Source organism: Portunus trituberculatus, chromosome 7 (genome assembly GCF_017591435.1).
Source record: "Portunus trituberculatus isolate SZX2019 chromosome 7, ASM1759143v1, whole genome shotgun sequence".
NCBI classification, from domain to species: domain Eukaryota; kingdom Metazoa; phylum Arthropoda; class Malacostraca; order Decapoda; family Portunidae; genus Portunus; species Portunus trituberculatus.
In genome coordinates this window covers 6,306,089-6,319,043 of record NC_059261.1, presented here as the reverse complement: position 1 = coordinate 6,319,043, position 12,955 = coordinate 6,306,089, and the positions used below count along the sequence as shown (strand labels likewise).

General features: G+C 41.2%; 2 protein-coding genes across 2 annotated transcripts in view; one reads left to right on the top strand and one right to left on the bottom strand.

Annotated features, from left to right (window-relative positions):
* Positions 1-8,883, top strand: part of LOC123519492 (cAMP-dependent protein kinase type II regulatory subunit-like) — a 33,474-nt gene extending 24,591 nt beyond the window's left edge. The window contains exons 7-10 of the mRNA XM_045280843.1: positions 3,091-3,367; positions 4,730-4,888; positions 5,873-5,975; positions 6,421-8,883. Of these exons, the coding sequence (XP_045136778.1) occupies positions 3,091-3,367; positions 4,730-4,888; positions 5,873-5,975; positions 6,421-6,551 (670 nt within the window). The 3' untranslated portion in view covers positions 6,552-8,883. The remainder of the gene's footprint in view (positions 1-3,090; positions 3,368-4,729; positions 4,889-5,872; positions 5,976-6,420) is intronic.
* The window catches only part of LOC123520142 (transmembrane protein 209-like), a 37,806-nt gene that overhangs the window by 13,017 nt on the left and 11,834 nt on the right, over positions 1-12,955 (bottom strand). The gene's annotated exons all lie outside the window — the stretch shown is intronic.

The window sequence follows — 12,955 nt, the reverse complement described above, 5'->3', positions numbered from 1 at the left end:
GAGAGAGAGAGAGAGAGAGAGAGAGAGAGAGAGAGAGAGAGAGAGGGCAGCTGGTAATGTTAGGTTAGGTGTTTCCTATCCTCATAACTCAATGCAGTTTATCTCTCTCTCTCTCTCTCTCTCTTCTTCTTCTTATCTTATTTTCCTATTTTCCTTCTTTTCCTCCTCCTCCTCTTTTCCTTCCTCCTTCTCCTCCTCCTCTTATTTCCTCTCTTTAATCATTCATCCCTTTGGTATTTCCCTTTTCCTCTTCTCCCTCTCTTTAACCCTTTCAGTACTGGGACACATTCTTACCTTGAGATTAGTGTACGATTAGACCATTTTATTGACATCAGGAAGGGTCTATGGAGGTCAGAAGATTACTGGCCACAGTCTTCACTATTTCAATCCCCGTATAAGTTTCTGAAGCTGTATACAATCACCAAATAGTAAGCAGAATGAATATGGAAATGCGTCATGGTACTCAAGGGATTAATTAACACATCTACAGGTACAGCTAAGACTAAAGGAACGGACAGGTGAGCCGATACCAACATACGAACACATTTACAGTTTAATCATCACATTGATGCAGTAAGTAATGAAGGGAACACATCATCAAGTACTCAAAGTATAACACAGGTAGCTCTTAACCCCTTCAGTACTGGGACACATTCTTACCTTGAGATTAGTGTACGATTAGACCATTTTATTGACAAAACTATTTTGACCCCTTCAGTACTGGGACACATTCTTACCTTGAGATTTGTGTACCATTAGACCATTTTATTGACATTAGGAAGGGTCTATGGAGGTCAGGAGATTAATGGCAACAGTCTTCATTATTTTGACCCTTCAGTACTGGGACACATTCTTACCTTGAGATTTGTGTACCATTAGACCATTTTATTGACATTAGCAAGGGTCTATGGAGGTCAAGAGATTAATGGCCACAGTCTTCACTATTTTGACCCCTTCAGTATTGGGACACATTCTTACCTCGAGATTTGTGTACCATTAGACCATTTTATTGATATTAGAAAGGGTGTATGGACGTCAGAAGATCAATGGCAACAGTCTTCACACCCCTTCAGTACTGGGACATTTTACCATTTGTGTACCATTAGACCATTTTATTGACATTAGAAAGGGTGTATGGAGGGCAGAAGATTAATGGCCACAGTCTTCACTATTTTGACCCCTTCAGTACTGGGACACATTCTTACTTTGAGATTTGTGTACCATTAGACCATTTTATTGACATTAGCAAGGGTCTATGGAGGTCAAGAGATTAATGGCCACAGTCTTCACTATTTTGACCCCTTCAGTACTGGGACACATTCTTACCTTGAGATTTGTGTACCATTAGACCATTTTATTGACATTAGGAAGGGTCTATGGAGGTCAGGAGATTAATGGCCACAGTCTTCACTATTTTGACCCCTTCAGTACTGGGACACATTCTTACCTTGAGATTTGTGTACCATTAGACCATTTTATTGACATTAGGAAGGGTCTATGGAGGTCAGGAGATTAATGGCCACAGTCTTCACTATTTTAACCCCTTCAGTACTGGGACACATTCTTACCTTGAGATTTGTGTAGCATTAGACCATTTTATTGACATTAGGAAGGGTCTATGGAGGTCAGGAGATTAATAGCCACAGTCTTCACTATTTTAATCCCCCACATGAGTTTCTGAAGCTGTACAAAATCACCAAATAGTCACCAGAGTGAATATGGAAACATGTCCTGGTGCTGAAGAAGTTGAGCAAGTTTTATATGGTTCTAGAGGCAGAGTGACAAGATTTCTGTATTATCAACTGGAGAAACACTCTTGAAAACCCCGCTAGTCATCTCTGTGGCCTTTGAAAACAGTCGTAGTGAGAGAATGAAGTGTTTCTCAATACTGACCTTAACCTAACCTGACCTGACCTTACCTAACCTAACCTAAATTTACTAGGAATATATATTTTACTCTATTTATGTTTTTTTCATTTCTCCCTTTTTTTTTCCTTCTAATTATCTTATTTTCCTTCGTTTTTCTTCTCTTTCTTATTTGTCTTTCTCCTCCTCCTCCTCTTTGTCTTCCTCCTCTTCTACCTCCTCCTCCTCCTCTATCTCTTCCTCCTCTTCTACCTCCATCATCTCCTCCTCCTCCTCCTCCTCCTTCTCTTCTACCTCCTCATCCTCCTCCTTGGGTTGAAATCTTTTGAAGTTTTATTATTATTATTATTATTATTATTATTATTATTATTCTATTGTGCATAAATACTTAGGTTAGGTTTACAGTATAGTGGAAATTATATACTTTTATTAATACTAACTTGACCTAACCTAACCTATTCATTTGACCTTCCCTGACCTAACCTTGACCTAATTTTTAACCTGACTTCACTTGGCCTCACTAATTTAACCTGACCTCAACCTCCCCCCCACTGACCTGACCTAACTTGACCTAACCTAATAAAATCTTTGTCTCTTGAGGATTGATAAATAATAAATAAATAAAAAGCAGAATAAATAAATAAATAAATAAATAAATAAATAAATAAAGAAATAAAGAAACATTATCCTACTTATGTGAGAGAGAGAGAGAGAGAGAGAGAGAGAGAGAGAGAGAGAGAGAGAGAGAGAGAGAGTATACAGGCACTCCAAGCAAAGCACGTACATATCAGTGACTGAGTACACACACACACACACACACACACACACACACACACACACACACACACACACACACGGCAACTTGAAAATGATGAACGACTTACACAGAATGAATAGCAAGACTGTACACGCTCTCTCTCTCTCTCTCTCTCTCTCTCTCTCTCTCTCACACCAACACATGTACTATGCACTACATAAGAAAACGAGAGAGAGAGAGAGAGAGAGAGAGAGAGAGAGAGAGAGAGAGAGAGAGAGAGAGAGAGAGAGAGAGAGAGAGAGAGAGAGAGAGGAAAAAACCCTTTACCACCACCACAACCACCACATTAACCCTTAAAAACAACCAAACAACCCTTAAACAAACCAAAACAACCCTGAAAAACAACCGAAGTGACCTTAAAAATTACCCTAACCTAAGGAAATTACCCTGAACGACCCCTAATGACCTCTGACCTCCCACAGGGGCGTGTACAATATATTCGTCAAGGGAGACCAAGACCCTGAGCCAATCCTGGTGGGGAAATATGACAATGCCGGGAGTTTTGGGGAGCTGGCCCTGATGTACAACCTCCCTAGGGCCGCCACCATCCAGGCTGTGTCCTCAGGGTCGCTGTGGGCCATGGACCGCAACACCTTCAGGAGAATATTACTGAAATCTGCCTGCAGGAAGAGGAAGATGTATGAGTGTCTCCTGGAAAATGTCCCCATGTTGAAGACCCTGGAGGTAAGTTGTTTTGGGGTGTTTTAGGGTGTTTTGGGTGTTTTGGGTGTTTAAGGGTGTTTTTGGGGTGTTTTGAGGTGTTTAGATGTTTTAGTGTGAATTTGTGGTTTTTGAAGAGGTTTATGGGATGTTTTTGGGGTGTTGGGATGTTTTTAGGTATTTTGGAGCAGTTTATAGGTGTTTTAGGGTGTTTTGGTATGTTTTGGGGAGTTTAGGGAGTTTTGGAGTGTTTTAAGATATTATAGTGTGTTTTGGGGGTATATTTGGGGTGTTATGAGGTGTTTTGGGGTATTTTAGGGTATTTTAGGATATTTTGAGTGTTTTAGATGTTTTGGGTTATTTTGGGGGCATTTGGGTGTTGTGTTGGGCATTTGGGAAGTTACTAGAAGATGATCTGGGGGTCTATGGGGAGAATTGGGGGCTTATGAGGGGGGTTGGGGAGTTTGTTGGGGTCTTGAATGGGCTTGGATGGGCTGGTGGAGGTTGCTTGGGGGGTTGGAAGGGGTTTAGGGGTTCTGAGTGGCTGTGGGGGTGCTTGGAAGGGCTGGAGGTTGTGAGGGTTGAGTGGGTGATGGACTGGAGGGTCGCTGTGGGGGACTTTGGGTCTTAGGAAGGGCCTGGAGGGCTATTGAGGGTTTTGGGGACTGGGTAGAGCTGTGGAGGAGGCTGGGGGCTGAGGGGCTGAGGGGCTGAGGGTTTTAGGAGGGCCTGGAAGGGGGGGGCGGCTTTTGGGAGTGGCTGAGGGAAAAATAAAATAAAATAAATAATGGAATAATGAAATAAGAAAAGAAAAAATAGGAAAATAAAGGAAAAATAGGAAAAAATGCTTAACTAACCTAACCTAACCTAACCCAACCCAACCCAACCCAACCTCTCTCCACCCTTTGGCCGGAAACACGAGTGAATTTGTGGTGCCATATTGTGGTGGGATTTAGCGACCATGGCACCACGTTTTCTATTGACTGACTGTTCACACCTCAGCCACAGTCGCTGGTGTGTGTGGGTCCTTGTCACAGCCGCGCCGTGCTGTGATGGGGATGACTGACAGCTCGCCACAGTCACTTGCCACAGATGCTGGTGTGTGCGGGTCACCTTCTGAACAGTGGGAAGTCGTGGAGAGCTGTATCCCCGCCATGACCTGGTGCCATAGAGTCACTTGTATACCTGACCTTACCTGATAGAATAAGACACCATGGAGAGAGAGAGAGAGAGAGAGAGAAGGAAAAAATCTAACCAACATAAAAACGAAAAAAGAAAATGGAAAAAGAAAAAAAAAGATAAACTAACTTAACCTAACCCAACCTAACCTAACCTAACCTAACCCAACCTAACCTAATCTCGCTTCTGTACACTCTAACCTAACAGAAATATGAGCGCATGAACCTTGCCGACGCGCTGGTGACGAAGGTGTACGATGACGGGGAGCGGATCATCATGCAGGGCGACGTGGGTGATGGAATGTTCTTCGTGGAGGACGGAACAGTTCGAGTCATCATGACCAAGGACGACAACCAGGAGAAGGAGGTGAGGCTGTGGTGATGTGGTGGTGAGGGATGGTTGTGATGGTGGTGGTGGTGTGAACAATCAAAAGGTGAGGTTGTGGTGGTGAGGGATGGTTGTGGTGGTGGTGGTGGTGATGTGGTGGTGAGGGATGGTTGTGATGGTGGTGGTGGTGGTGTGGACAATCAGAAGGTGAGGCTGTGGTGATGTGGTGGTGAGGGATGGTTGTGGTGGTGGTGGTGGTGGTGTGGACAATCAGAAGGTGAGGTGGTGGTGATGTGGTGGTGAGGGATGGTGGTGGTGGTGGTGTGGACAATCAGAAGGTGAGGTTGTGGTGATGTGGTGGTGAGGGATGGTTGTGATGGTGGTGGTGGTGGTGGTGAGACAATCAGAAGGTGAGGCTGTGGTGATGTGGTGGTGAGGGATGGTTGTGATGGTGGTGGTGGTGGTGTGGACAATCAGAAGGTGGTGTTGTGACGATGTGGTGATGTGGTGGTGAGGACAACCAGGAGGAGGTGATGTGGTGGTGGTGAGAACAATCAGAAGGAGGTGAGGCCGTGGTGATGTAGTGGTGGTGGTGGTGGTGGTGAGGACAACCAGGAGGAGGAGGACAGTACTTTTTCTTCCCACTGACCTTAAACATGACCTTTTCCAGTACTTTTCCTTCTCACTGACCTTAAATATGACCTTTCAAGTACTTTTCCTCTGAGACCTCAAATTGACCTTTCCAGTACTTTTCCTCCTCACTGACCTCAAATGACCTTTTCCAGTACTTTTCCATACACTGACCTCAAATATGACCTTTTTCAGTACTTTTCCTCCTCACTGACCTTAAATATGACCTTTTTCCAGTACTTTTCCCTACACTGACCTCAAATTGACCTTTTTCCAGTACTTTTCCTACACTGACCTTAAACATGACCTTTCCAGTACTTTTTCTCACTGACCTCAAATGACCTTTTCCAGTACTTTTCTCTCACTGACCTCAAATTGACCTTTCCATTACAGATAAGTCGGGTCACAGTGGGCGGGTACTTTGGAGAGCTGGCCCTGGTCACCAAGAAGGCTAGAGCTGCCTCTGTCTTTGCTGTGGGGAAGACAAAGGTCGCCTGTAAGTATTTTTTGTCGATTTGGTGACCTTTTTTTGTTTACCTTTATTATAGAGAAGGTTTATTTATTTATTTATTTATTTTAGTTTGTTTTTGTTTTTTTGCAAGATAATGTGTATTTTTATTTTATTTGTTTATTTATTTTACTTAGTTTTGTTTTACTGATTTTTTTTGTAAGATTATGCATTTATTTTTTATTTTATTAGTTTATTTATTTTCTATTTTCATTTCATTTATTTATTTTTATGTTTTTTTGTCTTTCAAACCACCGAATTATGAATATTTGAACATTTTTATCCATTTTTATTCATCGTTGTTACTCATCCTTTATTCACTATTCACTTCTTGTTTCGTTTATTATTCATTATGCATATTCACAATCCTTTACAGAACCTTCAATATAGCTAATTAATCTCCCTCTCTCTCTCTCCCCTTCCCCCCGTGCAGTCCTGGACGTGGAGGCGTTTGAGCGTCTGCTAGGGCCGTGCATGGACCTAATGAAGAGGAACATTGAGGATTATGAAAATGAGCTGCTTAGAATCTTTGGCTCCAAGGCGAACATTTCTGACATCCGATGAGGAGAAGATGTCGCCACCTTGCCTGTGTCTGTGTCTGGCACTGACCAGCGGCGCGCAGCAGCAGCGGCGGCGGCGGTGACCCAAGACCCGAGACCAGAGGGGGAGGGGACGAGGGGGGGTGTGGATTAAATAGTTTTGGTCAAAGAAATCTGGCAGACTGAAAATTCCTTGATGTTTTTCTCTTCGTTTTCATTTTTTTTAATTTCACGTCTTGCTTCTCTTGTGTCAGGTCAGGTGTGTTGACCTAACCTGACCTGACCTGACCTGGCCTGGCGCTGGGGAAGTGAGTGTGTGTGACCTCCCCTGTACAGTGTTTTTTGCTTCAAGGTCACCCACTCGTTCAGTGGTTCAGTGGTTCAGTGTTGCGTTAGGTCACCAGGGCAGTGTTTGGTGACCGGTGGGTGTACAGGGTGTGTCACAAGGAGGGGGTGCTGGTAAGGATCAAATACCACCATGTATTGTCTACCTATGTACATACAGGGTGCCCCAAAAGAAGCTGTCACACTCGGAGGAAATTAAAGTGTATGTGTCGATGTCTAGCCTTACACACACACACACACACACACACACAGCAAAGGCTCCCTCAAACACACACACATTCACATAGCAAGGCCCCACAGCACACACCACCCCACCTCATCCCCCCTCCTCTGCACCTCCTTACCCCCCCCACACCACAGCAAGGACCCCCACAGTCAACCCTATTTAAACCAGAAAAAACGTAGAATAACCCCATAACTTCCACTTCTGAGACACCCTGTATGTTTCTAATTAGCTAATCTTTTACCTGTTTTTGGGACACCCTGTATATGTTTCTCCCATGATCCTTTGCGTTTTGTCAGTCTGTCGGGGGATGCGAGGCCGGCAGTGTCTGTATGTACGTGTGTCTGGCTGGGTTAGGGAAGTCTAGGGTTGAGAAATTTGGAGTTCGAAAAAATTTTACCCTATTTTTTTTAATTTTTTTTTTCAGGTCTCGTCAAACTGGCTAAAGGGTTTACTTGTCAAAAAAAAAAAAAAAAAAAAAAAAAAAAGTTATAACCGCCCCCCCTCCCCCCTGGACTGGAATATTTAGGGTGTATTTCAGGGTGTATGTGAAAAAAAATTTGCACCCTGATCCCTTTCTTCATAAATTCCCTGTTCCTGGCTAATTTAGGGACAAAATCTGACAAATTTCCCTAAATGTATGTAACTTTCCCCCAGCTGGCTTTAGGGGTCAAAGGTGAATAAAAGGTGAAATAAGGATGAATTTAGGGTGATTTTATGGATCTAGGGAATTCGACACCCAGGGAAAACAATAATATGTGGATAAATTTATACCCTGATTCTACTGTCCATAATTTCCCTGTTCCTGGCTAATTTAGGGACAAAGTTAGACAAATTTCCCTAAATGTATGTAACTTTCCCCCAGCTGGCTTTAGAGGTGAAAGGTGAATAAAAGGTGGAATTAGGGTGATTTTCAGGGTCTAGGGAACTGAACAGCTAGGAAAAACATAAAAATATATGTAAATTTTCCCCCCAGCTGGCTTTAGGGGTCAAAGGTGAATAAAAGATGAAATTAGGGCAATTTAAGGGTGATTTGAAGGGTCTAGGGAATTCGGAAGCCAGAAAAAAAAACATCAAAAATAAATAAATTCCCCTTCAGCTGGGTTTAGGGGCCGAGAGGAAATAGGAGTGGAATTAAGGTGATATAAGGGTGATTAGAAGGGTCTAGGGATCTGAACAGCCAGGAAGACTACTAATATCATCTTATATACAGTGGATGACTATATATATATTTTTTTCAATGTCTGATTGTTGTCGATTAATTGTAGCAGCGGCGGCGGCTGTGTTTGGACCGCTGGTTCCTCTGTAGCCTATCCGGAATTTATCTCCTTGTTTTGATTCACTATGCTTCTCAGATTATTACTATTATTACTATTATTATTGTTATTAGTGTTGTTGTTGTTATTATTAGTGTTGCTGTCGCCGCTCTGTGTTGTATTTAAGTTGTTTGTTGTCTTTGGTTGAATTACTGCGGTGAGTGAGAATGTAAACTAATAATAATAATAATAACAATAATAATTACATAATACTTCTAATAATAACTCTACCATGATAATAATGGTAATAATAATAATGGTAATAATAAAACCATGTAAAAATAATAATAATAATAATAATAATAACAATAATAATAACTGAAATATAACAAAACTTCATCAAATAGAAAAAATAAATATATAAATTGTCTCTATGAAGGTCAAGAACGTGTGACCTTAATGAGAGAGAGAGAGAGAGAGAGAGAGAGAGAGAGAGAGAGAGAGAGAGAGAGAGAGAGAGAGAGAACACCACATAGCAAATTTTAATCAGTACCCCATTCTCTTTTTGCCACAGCACCAACCTATGCAGACATTAAATAGCTTACTAACCCCCCTCCCCCTACACAGCCCCCCATACACACCCCGGTACACCCCACCATAGCTAACCCCCCATAGTGCGAGCTTACACCCCCTCCCCCAACACCCCATCCCAGCCTTACATGATTGCCTATTTTAAACCACAGGGGTGAATCACATACACACACACACACACACACACACACACACACACACACATTTTTTTTTTTTTTGGTCATTGCTGTTTTTGTTTTGTATATTTAATTTTTTTTCTCTCTCTCTTTCTTTCTTTTTCTTTATTTATTGGATTTAAATTTGCAATCTTCATTTTTCTCTCATTCTCTTTTCCTCTTCTTACAATTTTTATCTTCTTTTTTTCTTCTTCTTTCCTTCTCTTTTGAATTCATGGTTTATCTCTCCTCCTCCTCCTCCTCCTCTTCCTCCATGTTAATTAAAAAAAAAAAAAAACATCTCATTTTTCTCTCCAAGATTAGAAACAACAATAATAATAATAATAATAATAATAATAATAATAATAGTAATAGTAATAATAATGGTACCTAATAATAATGGTAATAAGTAATAGTCGCTTTTTTGCCCAATATTTGCTTCACAAGATGATTATACTGCTAAAAAAGAGAAGAATTTATATTTAAGTAATACTAGTTTTATTTTTTAGTTTAGTTAGCCATATTATATTTCCATTTTCTTTTCTTTCTCTTTTTTTTTTTTTTTTTTTTTTTTTTTTTTTTTTTAGTTTAGTTAGCCATTTCGTATTTCAATTTTCTTTCTTTTTTTTCCTTCCTTACTTTTTTCTTTCATTTTTCTTTTTTTCCTTCATTTTTTTTGTCTTTTATCTTGTTTTGTTTAGTTAGCCATTTCGTATTTCCATTTTCTTTATTTTCATTTTCTTCCTTCCTTTCTTTATTTTTTTCTTTCTTTTTTCATGTCTTGTTTTCTTCTTTCCTTTGTCTTTCTTTCATTCTCTTCCTTTCATTCATCCTTTTCCTTTAAATTCCTTTCTTCCTTTTTCTTTCTTCCTTTTTCTAGTTTTCTTTCATTTCTTCTTTTCTTTCATTCATCCTTTCATTTCCTCAGTTTTACATTTCCACGGACGCCATTTTCCTACTCACCACAAAGAAAACGGAAGGAAAATAACAAAAAATATATATAATTATAGTAATATTCCCCCAACCACAGCCCCCCAAAACCACCCCGCCCCCTTAAGAAAGAGCTTTAATAATGACATACATAAAAATATCAAACACTATTGGAATATTTGACATTTGGATTTAAAACACCAATAAAAACAACCTTATGAATGAGTGTGTGTATGTGTATATGTGTGTGTGTGTGTGTGTATGTGTGTTGAGTTCCCAAGTGGTCCCTAAGTCCCTATTTTGCCCCTATTTTTGCTTCCCAGGTACAGCAAACTATCCCAATAAAAATGCGCGATCTATATTTTCAGGGCATATCTTCCTGCTCGTCCTTTGTACCATAGATGGACAGTATTTTTGTCTCTGTATAAAGAACACCACACTTCATTTAATTCATGTGAGTAATCAATAGTTTAGATGAGTCCCGAGTCACCCGCGGCTGTCACTCTTTCCGCTGGCTCACTAACAACCACCTTCACCTCCTCCTTCACCTCAGTCACTCATCTCTCTCTCTCTCTTCCTCTTTTTCTATCTTATTTCTTCCTCGACGATCTTTCTCTCTCATTTATTCCGTTCTGTTTTAATTCTTTTGTTTTTTGCTTCACTTCCTCCCATCTGTTCCGCCTCCTCCACTTCTCCTATTCCTCCACCTCTTAGTAACCCATCTATCTCTCTCTCTCTCTCTCTGTCTCTCTCTCTCTTCCTCTTTTTCTATTTTATTTCTTCCTCGACGATCTTTCTCTCTCATTTATTCCGTTCTGTTTTAATTCTTTTGTTTTCTGCTCCACTTCTCCTAATCCTCCACCTCTTAGTCACCCATCTATCTCTCTCTCTCTCTCTCTATCTCTCTTCCACTTTTTCCCTGTCTCATTTCTTCCACTACAATCTTTCATTTATTCCCTTCTGTCTCAATTCTTTTCTCTCTTTCCTTCATCACAATCTCTAAATTTTTTTCCCACCTGTCTAAATCTCTCTCACTTAATTTGTCTTTCTCGCTCTCTCTATCTTCTACCACTACTTACAATCTTATTTCCTATCCTCCTCTTTCTCTTTCTTTTTTTCATATTTTTCTCCTTCTCTCTATTTCCCAACATCACTTTCTTCCATTCTTAATTACTCCTTGTCTCGTCCTTTTTACTGATCTCTCTCACTTAAACCAGCTTCCTGCCTCAGTCACCTTACCTGTCTTACCTCATTACCTGTCTACCTAACCTTTGACCTTCCTCCTATCCCCCTGTCACATTTCTCTCATCACCGGCAGAGCGATCATTGTTATTTTTCAGTCAACGTAACCACCCTGACATGATCTAAAAATATGTCAATAAAAAGTGATAGGTGATACTTGCAATATTCTTAACTCTTCTACAATTCCTTTGGTTGTCGATGGTGCCAAAATGATAAATGAAAGCACTGGGAGAGGCTGGGATGGACTGAGAGAGGCTGAGATGGACTGTGAGAGGCTGGGATGCACTGGAAAAGGCTGGGATGGACTGTGAGAGGCTGGGATGCACTGAGAGAGGCTGAGATGCATTGGGAAAGGCTGAGATGCACTGGGAAAGGCTGGGATACACTGGGAGAGGCTGAGATGCACTGGAAAAGGCTGAGATGCACTGAGAAAGGCTGAGATGCACTGGGAGAAGCTGGGATGCACTGAGAGAGACTGAGATGCACTGGGAGAGGCTGGGATGCACTCGGAGAGACTGGGATGCACTGGGAGAGGCTGGGATGCACTGGGAGAGGCTGGGATACACTGGGAGAGACTGGGATGCACTGGGAGAGGCTGGGATGCACTGGGAGAGACTGGGATGGACTGGGAGAGGCTGGGATACACTGGGAGAGGCTGGGATGCACTGGAAGAGGCTGGGATACATAGGGAGAGGCTGGGATATACTGGGAGAGGCAGAAAAAGATGAAATATATGTTTGCCAGCTAGAAAATTCAAATATTAAAAAGAAAATGGGAAAAAATTGACAAGGAAATAAATAAAGAAAAAGTTTTTGAGAGAGAGAGAGAGAGAGAGAGAGAGAGAGAGAGAGAGAGAGAGAGAGAGAGAGAGAGAGAGAGAGTGTGTGTGTGTGTGTGTTTAAAAGGTTTTCTTCCTTACGAGAAAAAAAAAAAAAAAAAATTCATTATATACATGTGTACATTAATTTATCTTCTCAATCTTCGAATGAAAAAAGAAAAAGGTGATTTGATTTTTACTTTCATCTCTCTCTCTCTCTCTCTCTCTCTCTAGTCTGTCCTGTTTACCATCTACTTCATTATTTCTCCTTTATTCATCTATTTCCTTCTATTTCTCTCTGTAGTTCATTTTTCCTCTCTCTTTGTCCCCAAGGTGGTGGTGGTGGTGGAGGTGGTGGAGGTGGTGGTCAGCGAGAGAGTGACAAAGATAGAGTGGTAAAAATGCTCTTTATTTCACAAGGGTGCTAAACTTTTCATCAAGAACCGTATATCAAAACACTTCCTGCTCCCTTGACACTGTGGCACTGCTTCCCCTTAGTGGCACTGTGGGACTGTTTGGCCCTGGGGGTGTGTGCCAGGGCCGCATCATGCCCCTAGGGTGGCTGGCGGCCTTTCCTGCAATCCCTGTGGCGTTTGTGTTTACAGCAGAGTCAAGAGCTGTATTCTGTAATGTCGCTGATGGCACTCTATAGGATTCAGGGCTCTAGTTTGAGTGCCAAGGGTTTTTAAGAGTGTTTTTTAGTGTCTGGTGAAAGATTAATGCAATTTCTACATTATGAGGAGAAATGCTAAAAAAAAAAAACAGCTCTTGTGTCTTTTAGTGTTTGGTGAAAGATTAATTCAATTTCTAAATTATGAGAAGAAGAAATGCTCAAGAAACCAGAGAGAGAGAGAGAGAGAGAGAGAGAGA